This window comes from Drosophila tropicalis, unplaced genomic scaffold (assembly GCF_018151085.1).
Source record: "Drosophila tropicalis isolate 14030-0801.00 unplaced genomic scaffold, ASM1815108v1 contig_593, whole genome shotgun sequence".
Taxonomy (NCBI): domain Eukaryota; kingdom Metazoa; phylum Arthropoda; class Insecta; order Diptera; family Drosophilidae; genus Drosophila; species Drosophila tropicalis.
Window position 1 is genome coordinate 18,491,480 of NW_027173070.1, and position 16,504 is coordinate 18,507,983.

A 16,504-nucleotide genomic window follows, 5' to 3' on the forward strand; every position below is an offset into this window, starting at 1 on the left:
TCCTCCCCCCATCGCTTGCATCCGTTGTACGTCTTATTCCTATAACTATTCCTCCATTTTTTAGGTCTACGATGTCAGCGCTATAAAGGTGAAAAATGTGAGCAGTGGTACCGTGGGTAAAGCTGTCACATTTCTGGTGGAAACAAGTCAAGCGGGTCCTGGTAATCTTGAAGTCACTGTCAATGGTGGACGTGTACCGACTTCGGCTCAAGCCCAGGGTCAGCACACATATGCAATTAGTTTTACTCCCCGCGAGGCAGAGAGTCATACGGTTGAGCTACGATTCAATAGCCAAGATGTGCCTGGTTCTCCCTTTACTTGCCGCGTGGCAGCTGCTGCTCGTATTCAATCGCCGGAAACAATGGACAAAGTCAGCGTGGGACGTCTATTTGAATTTGTGGTGGAATCGGATACCAAACCGACCGTGGAAGTTCTGGGCCCGGCTAGACGCAGTGTACCTGTCAAGATTGATCCCTTGGGATCGACCACCCTTGGCTACAATGTTAAATTTGAGCCCATTGAAGTAGGCGATCATTCGGTTGAAGTGCGTCTACCAGGTGGTGGCCATGTCGAGGGAAGTCCCTTTCTGCTGAAGGCTTACTCCGCCGAAAAGGTGATCGTCACGGACATCCGTCCCGGAGTTGTCAATAAAAGTGTGAGCTTTGGCATCAACGCCTCACAGGCGGGAGCTGGTAATCTAGAGATCATTGTTGCTGTCAATGGAAAGAATGTGCCCAATTTTGTCCAATCTGAGGGCAATGCCAGATTCAAGGTGAACTTTAAGCCCACCGAGGCAGCTTCCCATTCATTATCGGTGCGTTTCAATGGTCATCCAGTGCCAGGATCCCCGTTCAGCTGTCACATAGCCGCAGCCTCATCGTCATCCTCGATGGGCTTGCCGCGTGCCCAGGCCATGGGCGAATGCCTCAAGCAGGCGGCTGTCAAAATGGATAATACCTTCGAGCTGGAGGGTTTCGATGGTGTCGAACCTCAAATATTTGTCACTTCCCCCTCGGGTGACAACGAGCATTGCCAGTTGAGTCAGCATGATGGTGGAAGCTACTCTGCTTCGTTCCGCCCCACCACAGTGGGTCGGCATTTGATTAGTGTGACTGCCAATGATCAGCATATTAATGGCTCACCCTTCAGTTGCAATGTCTTCGATGTCTCTAGGGTGAGCATTAGTGGTTTGGATCAACAATATGGCCCAGCCACTTTGGGAGTGCCAGTTACCTTTAGTGTGGATGCAGCAGGAGCAGGCGAAGGCACTTTGGAGTTGGTCGTATCCACTGACAGCAGTACTGTCAAGGCTGAGGTTGTGGCCTGTGCGAGAGGTCTATATGATGTCACATTTATCCCACAAAGCACTGAACCGCACTACGTAAACATCACTTTCAATGAGGTGGCCGTAGATGGTAGTCCCTTCCGTGTGGACATACAACAGCATACTCAGCACATTCAGATAGGTAGTCTGGCTGCCATTGATTTTCCCGCAGACGATCAGATTGTCGAGATTCTGTCACCGGACCAAAAGAGTGTTCCCTATACCATCAATCGTCAGACTGCTGAATTCCGTACACACCAAACGGGAAATTACACACTGCGCTTTATTGATCGCGAAACACGTCAGCACATTGGCTCTCGTACACTATGCGTCTTTGATCCAAGTCTGGTGAAGATCGGCGAAGTCAGCGAAGCCTTTTGCCATCGTCCAGCTAGTATAGGTGTCTCTCTCAATGAAGCTGGTCAGGGAGATCTGTCGGCTCTGGTGAGATGCGGTGCCACCGAGGTAGCTCACACTATTCGCGGACCGAGTAAGACAGGAGTCTATGAGATTGTCTATCAGCCCACACGAGTGGCTCCACACAAGATCAGCATTCTTTTTAATGATGTTCCCATATCGCTGAAACCACTCGAGATAAATGTACTACCAGCCAGCGCGGGCAAGGAAATTAGTGTCAGTGGCTTAGGTCTTTATCAGGCCCGAGTGGGTAAGACCACATCTTTCGCCATCGATACCGTGAAACGTCCAGCCAGAGAGTTTGATGTAGTGGTATCTGGTCCAGGTGGACAGGCTCTGCCAGTGCGCTGCTATCAGACCAAGAATGGACACCTGCAAGCAGAGTTCACCATTAACAAGCCGGGACAGTGTGTAATTGGTAAGTAGATAACGTTAAATTCGAGAGAGACAATATCATCTAAAATGTTTTTTTTTTTCTTTTTACAGAGGTCCTTCATCAGTCGAAACCATTGCCTGGCAGTCCCTTTACATGCGAGTCGTTCGACAGCAGTAAAGTGTCCACCCAAGGTGTCAGCAAGGAACCGTTGGCCCTGCACAGTCCCAACAGCTTTACAGTGCGCACGGATAACGCTGGCACCGCCGAACTCGAGGCCTTTGCCATCTCGCCCAGCAATCAGAGTATTCCGGTACTTATCAGTGAACAATCCGAGGGTATCTACAATGTGGAATTTGTGCCCTCCCAACCGGGTAACTACAAGTTGACCCTAATGTATGGTGGCGAGACAATAGCCAGCTCTCCCCTGAACTTCACCGCCTCGTCGAGTGGCGTAAGAAACGATGCACGAGCAGCTGGTCATGGTTTGGAAGTGTGCCATCGCAATAAAGAAGCTTCCTTTGTGGTTTACTGTCCCATTGCGCCAAATGTTCAAATCGAACGAGTAGATGAATTCGGTGAACGCATCGAGCCAAAGATCAAGGCTCTGGGTAACAATGAGTGGCGCATTTCGTATACGATTCTCTCAGTGGGTAAATACGAAATCCGTGCCAGTTGCCCGAATCGAGGAAGTTTGCCCGGCTCGCCCTGGCACATCAGTTGCGTGGAGTCGAATAAGGTCACTCCAGTTGGTGGCTGGGGTACTTTGGTGGATCATGATGGTCGTTTGATTCTACCCGCTCGCATTGTGTTCGATGTGGAGAATGCAGGACCTGGCAAATTGGTGTGCAGCATTGATGGCATTGAGATCCCAGTGGATAAGATGCCCGACGACAAGATGTGCCTAAACATCACCGGAGAGAATTTGGCCGCTGGCGAGCACGATTTGGACTTAACTTGGAGTGGTCTGACCATCACTCAATGTCCCAGAAGTGCCTTTGTCACTGGTCAATTGGCAGCAGATAAAGTACAGCTGATGGGTCGTGGTCTGGCCGCTGCCCAAGCTGGCGAGGCAGCCCACTTTACCATTGATGCATCTAATGCTCCAGCTGGCAGGCCAGAGGTCATACTTCTTACCAGTCAGGACAACACCTCGCTGCCCGTTAGCTTGGCACAGCCACGACCCAGCGAGAACATCTGGTTAGCCTCCTACACACCACAAAAGACCACAACGGGCACTTTGACCCTTTCAGTTAAATGGAATGGGCGCCTTGTCAAAGGTTGTCCGCTCACAGTGGCAGTTGGCTCTTCCATGGATGCCTCTAAGGTAATAGCCTCCGGTGAGGGACTACGTCATGGCATTGTAGGCAAGGATATCAAGTCCTGGATAGACACAAGACGTGCTGGACCTGGGGAACTTACAGCTCACTGTGCTGGTGTACGCAAAGTGGCCTATTGTGAACTCTATGACCATGGTGACGCCACCTTCACGCTCAATATCAAACCTCAAGAGCCTGGTCGTCATTTGCTGACTATCAAGTATGGAGGTCAGAACGTGCCCGGATCACCGTTTGCCTTGAAAGTTGCCGGAGCTCCAGATGCCAGCAAGGTAAGATCAACATTATTTTCCCAATCGATTGTCGTTCTCATGAGTTAATCTTTTTGTTTCAGGTGCGCGTCTATGGTCCTGGCATAGAGCATGGTGTGCTGGCCACTTTTCAATCGCGTTTTATTTGCGACACACGTGGAGCAGGTGCTGGTCAGTTGACCGTGCGAGTACGAGGACCTAAAGGAGCCTTCCGTGTAGAAATGCAGCGGGAGAGCCAAAAGGACCGAACTATTTTGTGCAAAGTGAGTGGACACTAAAAACATTTATTATTTGAAGGGAATGTTTCTTTTCTTTGGTAACTTCTATTAATGAACTTATCCTTTTTTATATATCCATTTCAGTACGATCCTACCGAACCAGGTGATTATCGCGTGGAAGTGAAATGGGCTGGAGAATTTGTGCCCGGCTCACCATTCCCTGTTATGATTTTCGACACTGAGGAGGAACTACGAAGATATTTACAGGGCATATGAGGCCAGATGATTAATCATCACCTAATTGTCTTCCCTCGTAGCCCTCCGGCTGAGCTAATGAATCTGAATCTGCGTCATCATCAACGTCGCAATCCCTCTGTATGCAATCCCCTCTAAATGAAAGAGACAAAAACAAAACAATGCTTTAGTACATATTTGACGAAAATCGTTAGACTTAAGCTTTAGCTAACCCAATACAAGATTGTTATACTAATTTAACTGACTAACAACGAAATGGCAAACAAAATGACAAACAAAAAACGAAATGTTCTAGGTTAAACATAATAATATTGATCAATTCTATTATAAAGTTATATATATGTTACACAAAAACAACAAATCTTAAAGAGTATATATGTAAATTTAGATAAATGGCCAACCAGAATCTTCGGGCAAAGCAAATTGATTAATAAAATCGGCTCGATAACGGCGAAGAAAGTTAACAACATTCGCCTCCAATAAAGGCTGATAAGCGGGCTGATGATGTTCCCTCAGTCTCGCATTATTCACAGCCTGAGCAGGTGGGATTTTCTTTAGCAATGGCATTAGAGCCTTACGATTTTCCAACTGCAGATCCCCAAAACAATGATGCATAAATATCTCGGTCCACGGCTGCTCGAAATATGTTAGAAAATTTGTAATTAGACCAAGTTTCCAGCGATTCCGTAGATTATTGAGCAATGCCTCATGCTTGCCGCAAAAATACTGAATAAAATAGTATTTCTTAAAGATATTTTTCGTGACACATGTGATTTCGTTAATCATTCCCGTGGACGATAATTGGACACGAAAGAAGTCTCCATCCTCGTAAGTGGTGAGGGTTTCATTGTACTCATTGGACAATTGACCTATCACATAACGTTTGGGCACGGTAACCTTAACTATCTTATAGCCACATGGTAAAAGTGCCGTGAAGTAGCATGGCTTTGAGAAACGTCTTTCAAATGTTTCATCGGTTTCTTCGCCTTTCAGTTTAAGTATACTTATCAACTAAACGAAACGAGAGGGCAAAGTCAGTCGTGAAATGGCTAAATACTTTCCAAGATATCTCACCTTTTTAGCCAACTCTTCATCAGCAGTATGTATATATTGATAGTTGGGCTCCGTTTTGATGGTTACATATCTGCCAGCAGCATAGATGTTCGGATCATTAGTGCAATAATTCTCATCTACACTTATATACCTATCTTCAGTAACTTCAATTCCACTGGTACGAAGTACTGGCAAATAAAATATAGATATACAAATATTTAAATCTGGATGCAAAATACGAAAATTGCAAAATTCTAATTGAAATCGACCTTTATCATTTATCTTTTACAGTTCTGGTGATGGCCATATTCCAAATTTTCAACTAAAGCTTTAGCTTAAAGCTAAAGTGAATAGGAGACACACTATGCGTATACGCATCAACACGTTTAGCGTATAATATCGATTGGGCTTTTTCACATAAACACAAGGTTAAAATATATATATATTTTTAAAGAATTAAGAATGTAGAATGTGTACTTGGCACTTCAGCCAAATATTTAGACCTGAACCCTTTTTCTAATGGTTTTCTTTGCAGTTTTGAAATCCCTTTTTAATCCATAATCCTAATCCAAACCCTAGTTCGAATAGATTTTAGGTTTAAGCCTAAATGCAAGTTAACAATACTTGGATAGATGTTAATTGAGAAGCCGAGAACAAGTTTAAGAGAAACGTTTAAATTTTTTTGAATTTGTTTTGACTATTCCTAAAGGAATATACCCTAGAAAGGGATCCCACAAAGGAACAAAACTATCAACTTTCGATTTTTAAACATTAAACTATTTGCTAAATTCGAATAAGCACCGAGGATTGTCTTAAGATTCTGAAATAATATTAATGAATAACACTTACTCTTTTCAACGTGTGGTCGCAAATAGTTATCATTAAAATTGATAAAAAGATCGCAAAATATCTCAAACGTCTCTCTACTGGGAATACGTTCAAATTTAGCTTTCTCAATGAAATATTCATTTTTGTAGAAAGTGAACTCGACAAAGTTACACGAGATATAGAATGGGATATTCAAATCCTTAATCATTTCTTCCAATATCGATTCCAAGCGGAAGTCCTCAGTGGGATTATTTAGGACCTCCGGCCTTGCAATTCTGTGCGGTTGTACATAAATAATGTTGTTCGGTCGACAGCCATGTTTGAGTAGAAAATTAATGCACTCAAAGACAGCCAAATTGTTGCCATAGACTAAAACTTGTTTACTTGGAAATTTATCACCGGACATTTCCTGCAGCTTATGATAAAGTATAACCTTATCCAATCTCATATTTATATGGGCATAGTTATAAGGCATTGTGGTAGAATCAATATCCTTGAAACCATATTTCGAATCGACCATCAAGAGCAAAGTACTATATTTGATTTTACAGTTGTTATCCAAACCAATCACTTTTTGCTCCCTATCGATATATTTCAAAGTGCCGCTCACAAAGTGTACATACCGACGCAGATCCATGCGATGAGTTGTATCCCGTACATAGGGGCCACAATTGAATCTGTTTATATAGCAATTACGATTACTCACACAATATCGGCAAACGAACTGACAATCGTAGGCAGCCTCCACAATGCCATATTGCACAATTACCGTAATGTCCACGCTTGGCAGGCAATTGTTTTCCTTAACGTTGGAAAAACTGAAAATTGGAGGGAATGAATGAATCAATAAAAACTAGACTGACAGCCTAATCTATAACTCAAAAAGGAGTCAAAAGTTCCGAAGTCTCTCTCTATCTTAGAGGAAATTTCGTTTCATACTAACAAACACTCGAATGGAAAGTTAATTTATTATGTCACGTTTGTAGGATTTGAAACGAAAAGTTAATGCATTTTAGAACCTAAATCTGTATCACATATCACATTCGGGATCGCTTTAGTAATGAAAATGGCAAGTGTTGGCAAATAAATGAAGAGCCCAACAATTAATGAAGTAAATTTGTCAATGGAGATAGTTATTTAAGTGCTTTCTTTGCCTACAAGTTGAGCTTATAAGGACACATTTGTTAAGTTAACTCGAAACTATCAAAGAATCAAAGTTCTACTCATTTTACTAACAAAATTTGCTATTCAAACTTATAATTGAATTGCCAAACTCACTCTTTTGTGTTCCAGCCAAATAACAAGAGCCTTAAAAAGGCTCGACATACATCCGAAAAGCCTATTAAGACAAGACTTTTTTGTGATCCCAAAAATTTGGAAGACAGCATATTATGGCAATAGATATACAAACGATCTCGACACAAATTGATTTTGGGAAAATTAATCGTTGCTGAGGGACGACGATAACCCCAAGATGGATCAGAGCTCATATACCAATTTCTCTTTTGGCGCAAAGGTTCGATGGGCATCATACTACCCAATAGATCATTTGGGAACGATATACCCATAAAATGATTTAGATAATAGAGTTGTCGGAAGCCCGATTTGATGCCCACAGCGCGAAAAAGTTCATCTGACCACATCTGAAAGAATGGATGCAATCTCAGCATGATAATCTCACCGCGATGATGATACAAATGATATTCATCGGGTGGCAAGAAGCATTGTTTTTTCACATACTCATAGTCCGTAAAAGGTCTGAGGGAAGGCAAAACAATTAAATAAAATTAATTGATTAGTTCCTGGCTTACCTTAGGACTATGAAACCAACTATGGTGCAATCGACACGAGGTATGCTCGACTTTCCACAGAAAAAGGTCCATGCTATCAATTCCGTTTCGAAATTGTTAAGTAAATCATCAAAAATTTGATTGGTTAGTTCATCCCGCTTTAAGTCCCCTTTCAACGTATCAGCTGAATGAAAGGGATTATCATCGTCTAAGCTTGTCCTTCGCCTACCCTGGCGTAAAATTTTCCTTATCTCAGGCATATCAATCTCCTCCAATTTAACGATATTAAGTTTACCAAAGAGTGTACTTCGATGACAAACATACATTTCCTCCGATATGGAAGTACCAGGTCGATGATTGACCCGCTGTAAAATATTTGAGTAGAAGAAATTGAAGAGGAATTTCCCAACGACTTACCATACAGTACTTAAGTAGTTGTCTTCTGCTGTTGGTCAACTGGATAACGGCTGGCACAGGGACCAGACAATAATCATGTTCTGGATAGGCACTAAAAGTGGCACTTAGAAAGAAGAATACATACTCCACAGGTTGTTTTGGATGCAAATTGAACTTCTTCAAGAGAAAGGCATTTGCGGCCTTATTAAGACCTTTAATTGACGCTCTTGCTGCCTCTAGCCTCACCGAGGAGCCTAAGTCTACATTTAGATAATCTTTGTCTTCAACTCTTCGACTTGGCGTATCAAATGTGACTGTTAAATTTTTCTTAATTATATCTATATAATGTCTGCCACTGCGTAATTCTAGTAGGCAAATAAAATAAAGCTGGATTGTCAAATATGTAATTTGTCTACTTACCTTCGCAGATATGCTTAAATTTGGAGAATACATAAGCTCGGTCCAAGAAACTATCTCTCCTCACCTCACCCTCACGGAGCAAGCACGCCGAACTGGACTCAATGCCAAAACCACCTTGGATTTTTAATTTATCAATACCTTTATCGGTATAGAGAGCTGTATATCGTCTCGGCTCTACACTTCTACAAAGAATACAATGTTAGCCTAGAAATGCTTAACAATTTTCCCGAGACACTCACTCCACTTGAAACAACACCACAGTGTGTGGAGCATCGGGAGTGTAGCGCACTAGATTGTCCACGCGTTCGAAGTTAAAGTTTGTGAGTAACAATTCCAGATCCAAGCTATCTGTCAGCCACATTACTCCAGTATTACTGACTCCCTTAGTAACTTCATCTGTATTCTGTGAAAGAGAATCATCTTCAATAAGTATAGGAAGTTTAAGAAATATATTCAAGGCGCCAAAGCCAGCTTTTTGATCTTATATGTATATATTATCTGCTCCTCTATTGAGTGTATTCGACATTGATTCCGTACTCGATTTTCGGTACGTTATGGTAAAGATACATTGACGTTCTTCCTTTACGTTCGGAGGTTTGCAGTTACCTGTTTTTGAAACCTTAAAGGAGACCAGCTTAGTTTAGCTCAGCCATTTCAGCGGAAAAATGTACCTATACTTCATATAATTTGAAGATTAAATAACATTTCGATTCAAAGTGTGTCACGGATAATAACTATATTGGCCTGATCTGGTAAACCTTCAGCCTTTGTGACAACAAATTTAAATTTGCATTGAAGTCTACTTCAGTTTAGTCCCTATTTTGAGGACGACTTACCTCAGCCACAATGACATGACTTGTGCCTAAACGACCATTGGTGCCCATTAAAAGTTCAGCAATATAAAAGTCACCAAAGTTTTTACGCAGCTCCGGCTCCTCAAGGTCTATAATATTGACTATATCATCGTTATCCTCAGGCCTAAGCTTAAGAAGGATTAGCTAGCATAAAAGAGGACGTAACTCAACTACAGTAAGACTCACAAGGCCTTGCGAAAGGATAATATTGGCATGATTTTCTCTCTCTCTATGATAATAACAGATGGACAGTGCGTATTTGCAGTGGCCTTGAAATCCTTGGGATAGTAGGTTCTGCCATAGCTTTCAATTAGTTTATATTCACCATCCCTATAAGTAGGAGGCTTCGCTATGATTATAAAGAAAACTCTAAGTTCCCGATAGAAAACCTCATAAATAACCTCCTTGAAAATATTCGGGTGGTTTTCATTATAAATGGCGAAATTGAAAAATACCGTATTGAGCACGGTGAGTCGCTCTTCCAGGCTAGAAGATAAATTCAAAATTAATATTTTGTATTTTCCTCATTCTTTACACCCTTCACCAGAAACGTGCACTTAGCCAGTTTAGCCAGAAATGATTTGCCAGGACCGCAATGTTGGGATGGATGCAAAATTCACAATAGGCCACCATCTTGTTATCCTCTCCTTGTTCATAGACAGCCAAACGATGAGTCTGATACTCATAGAACAATTGAGTAAGCGGTGGACTGCGTTTCTCACCAAAGTGTTCAGACTGTTTGGACCTGTAAAGTTCCTCGATTTGACCAACATTTTGATGTAATGCCGTACGTGTAATATATTGATAGGACATTTTATTGTTAATATTTTTTTATTTTTCTGTTTTTTTTGTTTTTTTTGTTTTTGTTTGTCGTTTATAGTCAATACAATTATCAGTGTCGATATATGAAATCTACAAACTACTACGATTGTCTGCTTACTTCATTTGCTGTGCAATTATTGGTATTAGCATTACTCTTAGACTGACAAAAATCCTCGGGCAGGGCGAATTCATGATTGAAATCATTCCGATGATCTCTTAGGAAAGTCAATAGAGTTTGTTCCAAAACCCGTTTATTGATATCCTGAAACTCTTTTTGGGTTATATCCTGTATGGCAGTGCGACTCAATTTATGGGCAGACTATATAAAAAATGAATCATAAATAGTTGTCACTTGTATACAAATTAATCGCTAGTCTTACCAAGGTACTCGAAACAGCAATTGGCTTAAGTATATCACGATTTTGTTTTTGCAAATCATCGAAATCCTCATGCATTAGCAATTCCGTCCACGGCTCTCGGAAAAACTTTAGGAAACATGGTATTGTATGGGCATTGTACCGGGCCCTTAGATTATTGAGAAGGGACTCATGTTTGCCACAAAAAGAACTCCAAGAAATCCAAACGGGTAGTCTAAGAAGGAGAAACTTATTGAACAAGAGGAAAAGAAATTTCACGAAAGTTTCAATCTTACATCTTTGGTAACCACAACTATCTCATCCACTATACAATTACTTGATAGACTAACACGACAAAAGGTGTGATTGTGATAGGTAGTCATGAAACAGGAATATACCGAAGGCATAGTCGAGGCCATATACCGACGTGGCATGGTCACTTTAGTGAAGTGATAATTAAGGGGTAAAAGTGCCTGATAAAAGGTCGGCTGTGAGAACTTGTACTCGAAACCAATGGGCTTTGTCCATATGCCCAGTATATGCATAAGCTGTAATGATAAATCGATAAGAAGGGCTATATGAAGAGAATCTTTTTGTACCTTTCTAGCCAATTCTCTTTTACTTGTATATTGATATTGATAATTGGGATTGTCCCACATTTCAATAAATTGGCCCACTGCATAGATATGTGGATCGTTTGTTTGATAATTTTTATCCACCTGTATTCGATTGTTTTTTACCTCAATGCCACAATTGGTAATCCCTAGAAGTAAAAGTGAAAGTAAAATGGTTAATACAAATTTAAGATTTTTGTTTTCCCATACATTGCAAGTTCCTCCAATTGGTGTGAATACCCTCTTCGAATGATATGAATACATCACAGTCAATTAAAACCCTTTTCCGACTCACATATTCCTCAAATATCACTTCCATTATGAAATTCGTATCGGCATATTCAACCCATTGAACGAAATGAAGATTCTCATACACATGTATGCCACTATCGTCGAGAATCTCATCGAGTACACCTTGAACATTCCGATCCCTATAGGGATTCTTTAGCTTATCGTCCTCTGCACTGAGCGTTGGAGTATGAGGACGAACCAATATCAGTCTTGAGGCCGACACACCATGATCGAGCAGAAAGGCTATGCATTCATAGGTCTCTATGTTTGAACCATAGACAAGAATCATATGTTGTCGCGGCATCTCCTCCAGCAGAACACAGACTTTGTAGAATAACAGGAATTTATCCAAACGGCAATTGATTTGAATGAAATTGCAAGGACTACGTGTGTAAGGATCAGGATTGGGAACCTCATTTCTCAACGAATACTTCATAGCGTTCATTAATATGAGAGTATCATAATGGATTTGGCAACTACTTTTCAATTTTACAAATTTTTGCTCCCTACCAAAGATAAGGAAAACATGGAAGTCATTCACTTTTCCAGTTAAGAATACAGTTTCGCATACTCACCTATTAATAGTTTCCACAATTCCCGGAACAAAATGCACAAAATAACGCAAATCCATGCGCGTTGTGACATCTCTAACATAGCATGAGCCATTCCGATAGTTCATAAAACAATTGTAGAAATCGTCACAGTATGGACAACGAAATTGGCAATCATGATCGGCCTCAACACAGCCGGGCAGGTAGATTACTGTAACCTGAACCTGACACAAGCACGTATAGGTTTCCGAATTCTTATGGCTGAAAAGGAAAATTATTATTCTCTCTTTGTGATTAGATCTTTTCCACTTACTCTTTGCTATTCCATTGAAAGACCAATTGACGTAGAAATGCCTTACACTCGTCCCCGTAGCCTATGATAACCAATTTGTCGGAATTACCAAAAAATTTGGGTGGATTCAATTTATTACGAAAGATAATCAAATGATCTTTGTAGAAATTATGTTTCGGCAAATCCACATTTCCACTACAATGATCCTCATTTCGACTTATATTTATGGTTATGGAACTCTTTTTCATCGGCTTCGCCTCAATCAGCATCATCATGGACTTAAGATCGTTTGTAAAGTAATCGGACTGCAGGTAAGGAATCACATTTTTAAAAAAATGTAAAATATCATTTATGAATATACCCAGATATACTTACCGACCTCGAATATATATAATAGAAATCGAAAAAGTTCGTTTCTCTGGCCAAATGACGAAAAATTTTCTCGCTAGTCATATGGAAAAGAGGTTGCAACTTCAAGGTTATGATCTCGGCCCCCGAATGCTTTAGATGATCATCATATTTGGGTAAATGATAGTGATAAAATAGCTCATGCTGGTTATAGAATCGTCTCAATATCACAAATCCTATAATGGTATTTTGTTTAGCTGGTTTTGTTGAATCGCCACAGCGTATGGTATAAAAGTAGAATTCACTCAATTTATTATATAAAACATTCTTAATGATCTCGTTGACAATCTGCCATTCGTGCTCCACTTGGGCGTACTCATTGATCTTGGATTCATAGGAAAAACTGCAGCTGCTCACTTTAGAGCTAGATTCTGATTGATATGGCTCAGCTGGGCCCATTATCATATCCCTTATAACTGTGGCGTCCTCCTCCTCCAATGCATACAAACTAAACGACATAAACTTTCTAAATGTCTCTCTCTTTTCAAAGGGTTATAGGCTTACCTAATTTCTCCAAATATCGTACTACGATGTGTAATATATAAATTATCTAAACTGCTCAATTTCGAGGGTCTTGGAGCTACTGGAATAAAATATTTCAAAAACTCCGCAGTGGTTCTTGTGAGTTTTGCCGTGTTTGACATCAACATAATGCAATAGTCACGATCCGGATAGGCACAGAACATGGCAACCAGACAACTGGTTAGACGTTGCAAGGGGAAATCTTTGCGTGCAGAAATAAATTTCAATAGAAATACATTAGAAGCATTTTCAATGGCTTTGGGTCCGGGTGGAATACTGTGATCGCCAGCATTATAACGTAAATTCAATGATTTCACCGCCTCCGATATATAATAATTCAAGTTATGTAGTTCTATCAAGAAGTAGACTGATTATTGACACAAGCAATAAAACTTCTTCTCACTCACTGTCATAGATATTCTTTAGTTTTAGATAAATACCCTCACGCATATAGAACTTATTGGGTGTTATGGTCTCGACAATGGTTCCCTGTATTGAACTAAGTTTCACTTTACCCGCACTAGCCACACTCATGCCACTGTCATATCTAGGCAATCCGCCTAATATAGTCGTGGCATTTAGGTCATCTAAAGCATCGCGAGAAAATAGACTAGCATCGGCTTTATGTTGTAATGATCTGGAAATAAGAAATTTAGATTAAGCAGCCAACTTTGATAATTCTCCCTCTCTCTGACTTTCTTTTTGTTCTCTTTTTTTTAAAGGATAATGCAAAGAATGATAAAGTTCGATCTACATATATGGATGATAAATCGAGATATATAAACTAGACGAAGCTCTTTCGATTAATATTTCACATATTTAGATCGTTCTTTATCACCTTAAGTACTTTAAGAACATGATTATTGTTTTAGCTCTTTATGTATCTCAAGGATTTTCTAAATATTATAGTTAATCGATCCGGACGAATCCGACAAATCCTCTGCGTATATTTGAAAGAAGTTTGGATCTGTGAATTTTGTGTTTATATAAATAGAATAGACTTAAAACCCAATATTTTGAATAGGCATTCTTAAAGATACGACTTAGATTAGCATAAATGATTCTTATTTGGGTGGGAGGAGATTTTTAATAGATTAAAAATGCTTACGACACAATCAGTTCCTCGACGTAAAGTGAATTTTCTTGATCAGACTTAACTAGATTACCGAAACTCTCTAGATCGTAGTGCTGTATAAGATAAAGGATATCCAAATCGGAGCTGAGCCACAAGAAACCTGCCATTTCCGTTTCCTGGTATTGATTCTCCAATTCGGCGACCACCAGAGAAGTTTTATGGGCATTCTCATCAGTACGCAATATCTCTTCGGCTATATAGAAATCGCCCAATTCTTCTTGAATTTCTGGCAATTCTGATTTATGTATATCAATTATATCATCATTGTCCTCGGCCCTAAAATTGAAATTTATCTCATTGGGTTTCCGTTCATTGTGTTGGTGTATCGTGTTCACTTACAAGGCCTTGCGGTAGGATATTCTGTTCATCATCAGTGGACTGAACCGATAGATTATATATAAACATTGGGTTTTCACATTATTGTTGATATTAAATTCACGCGGATAATAGATGGTCGCATATTTGGCCAAATCGTCAAAGCTTTCCCCATAGTAGGCATGTTGCTGTACATCTGGATTCTTCACCGATATCAAATACACTATACGACTTTCGCAAAAGAAAGCCTCCCGCAGCAAAATGGTCAGACAGTCGGCATATTCACTTCTATAGACGCAAAAATTCAAGAACAATGTATTCAGCCAGCTAATCGGTATGTCTAAGCTAAACAATGTAATCAATATGATTTAATTATATCGCAGATGGCAGATGGCAGATGGAGATATTTACCAATATCTATGGGACAACCATTTCATCCAACCCTTACTGGGCAGGGCTAGAATGGCTGGATAATTTCGAATTTCAGCATAGGCCAGCACGGTGTGAGTGCCTCTCAGCAAAACAAGTAGACGATGATTTTGATAAGTTTGAAATATACGACATCTATCTGAATACTTGGGACGTATATTACCAATCCACTTGGCGTTCGATGAGTGTATTAGTGCTATGATCGGTTCAATGTCATCCGGAGTAGTCTTACGCACCACATAGTTGTCCATGATAAGAGGTGAGGTGATTGTGAATGTGTGTGTAAGTGTGTGTAGTATTTTTTTGTGTTTTATAGTTTCTCTTTGTAATCATGTAAGTTTTTTTTTTTTATTTTTTTTTTTTTTTAATTCTAATTAAACAATCAAAGTATACTCTTCTTTGGTGGAACTAGACCATCAATTTTATAGCATTTGTCTTTCGATTCTTGACACACTTTAGTGGTCTTCTCCTTATCGTTGCCCTCCCAGCGAAAGTAGGGACAACCGTGTTTCTCATGGTAGTTACTTTGACACAGAAAAACCATCATGAGATAAGGACGACAGGCACCTTTCAGTAGAGCTGCACTACCAGGACTTGCCTTGAGCAAATTGTAAAGAGTAACAGCTAAAAATAAACGAAAATCATAAGTCTCAAATTTGTGTGTGTGTGTGTTTAATTTTTTGGATCTTACCATCTTTGCGACAAAAGTCCATCATTTCGATATGATATTTTTTCTCTTTGGGATAATCTTTATACAAATTCTCGGCATCCAGTTTGACCATTTTCATATTGATGCTATCATTTTTACCTATATACTTCTTCTGCTTATACAAACACTCTACAAAGCACTGCAAAGTTTACCAAGGTTAATAACGATTTATCAGTGCAATCCTTGGATATACAAACCGATAAGAATCTCATAGTTTTTGCCATATCTTGATCCCCTTCTGCCGGCAATTTTGTTGAGTGAATGGTGAAACATTTAAGCAAATGTTCCTCATCGCCTAAATAAATTTCCGAGCAGCAGCCTTGGCGCTAAAAGAAGACAAAGGACTTAAACATTTGCGTGAATAAGATGGAATGAAGACTCACTTCCCTGCCACATGTTTCCGCATTGAGATCACCATCACTGGTTGTGCTGGCCTTGCTGGTGGTTGTGGCCACTTCTGACGAATCCTCATCAGCTCCTCCTCCTTTACCTATAGCCAGAAGGATCACCAAAAGTAGAACAAACTTTAGTTGATACATTTGAC

General features: G+C 40.2%; 4 protein-coding genes across 8 annotated transcripts in view; 1 reads left to right on the forward strand and 3 right to left on the reverse strand.

Moving 5' to 3' along the window:
* The window catches only part of jbug (filamin-type immunoglobulin domains fbug), a 32,618-nt gene extending 28,082 nt beyond the window's left edge, over positions 1 to 4,536 (forward strand). For 4 of the 5 annotated variants that reach the window (XM_068291910.1, XM_068291912.1, XM_068291911.1 and 1 more), the window contains 4 exons: positions 65 to 2,159; positions 2,228 to 3,723; positions 3,786 to 3,965; positions 4,065 to 4,536. In XM_068291910.1, the coding sequence (XP_068148011.1) occupies positions 65 to 2,159; positions 2,228 to 3,723; positions 3,786 to 3,965; positions 4,065 to 4,196 (3,903 nt within the window). In that variant the 3' untranslated portion in view covers positions 4,197 to 4,536. Of the gene's footprint in view, positions 1 to 64; positions 2,160 to 2,227; positions 3,724 to 3,785; positions 3,966 to 4,064 lie in introns of those variants that run through there. The other variant, XR_011032563.1, reaches the window with a different exon arrangement.
* On the reverse strand, positions 4,481 to 10,376 carry LOC137578247 (cilia- and flagella-associated protein 61). Its single transcript, XM_068291917.1, has 11 exons — positions 10,061 to 10,376; positions 9,703 to 10,002; positions 9,499 to 9,640; positions 8,902 to 9,065; positions 8,663 to 8,844; positions 8,264 to 8,607; positions 7,868 to 8,211; positions 7,335 to 7,814; positions 6,078 to 6,874; positions 5,250 to 5,416; positions 4,481 to 5,186 (listed from the first exon to the last, which is right to left on the reverse strand). The coding sequence occupies exons 1-11, from the start codon at positions 10,327 to 10,329 to the stop codon at positions 4,560 to 4,562; spliced, it is 3,816 nt and encodes a 1,271-aa protein (XP_068148018.1). The 5' UTR covers positions 10,330 to 10,376; the 3' UTR covers positions 4,481 to 4,559.
* A 5-nt stretch (positions 10,377 to 10,381) lies between these two features.
* Positions 10,382 to 15,613, reverse strand: LOC137578245 (cilia- and flagella-associated protein 61). The gene is given in 14 exon segments (XM_068291915.1): positions 10,382 to 10,657; positions 10,719 to 10,901; positions 10,903 to 10,929; positions 10,991 to 11,242; positions 11,294 to 11,457; positions 11,519 to 12,105; positions 12,175 to 12,411; positions 12,464 to 12,747; positions 12,818 to 13,298; positions 13,355 to 13,724; positions 13,780 to 14,009; positions 14,481 to 14,783; positions 14,847 to 15,167; positions 15,234 to 15,613. Coding segments are annotated over 14 exon segments (3,927 nt in total). The 5' UTR covers positions 15,503 to 15,613; the 3' UTR covers positions 10,382 to 10,438.
* Obp58d (Odorant-binding protein 58d) lies at positions 15,609 to 16,499 on the reverse strand. Its single transcript, XM_068288328.1, has 4 exons — positions 16,344 to 16,499; positions 16,158 to 16,286; positions 15,943 to 16,099; positions 15,609 to 15,875 (listed from the first exon to the last, which is right to left on the reverse strand). The coding sequence occupies exons 1-4, from the start codon at positions 16,497 to 16,499 to the stop codon at positions 15,634 to 15,636; spliced, it is 684 nt and encodes a 227-aa protein (XP_068144429.1). The 3' UTR covers positions 15,609 to 15,633.
* Positions 16,500 to 16,504: the final 5 nt, after the last annotated feature.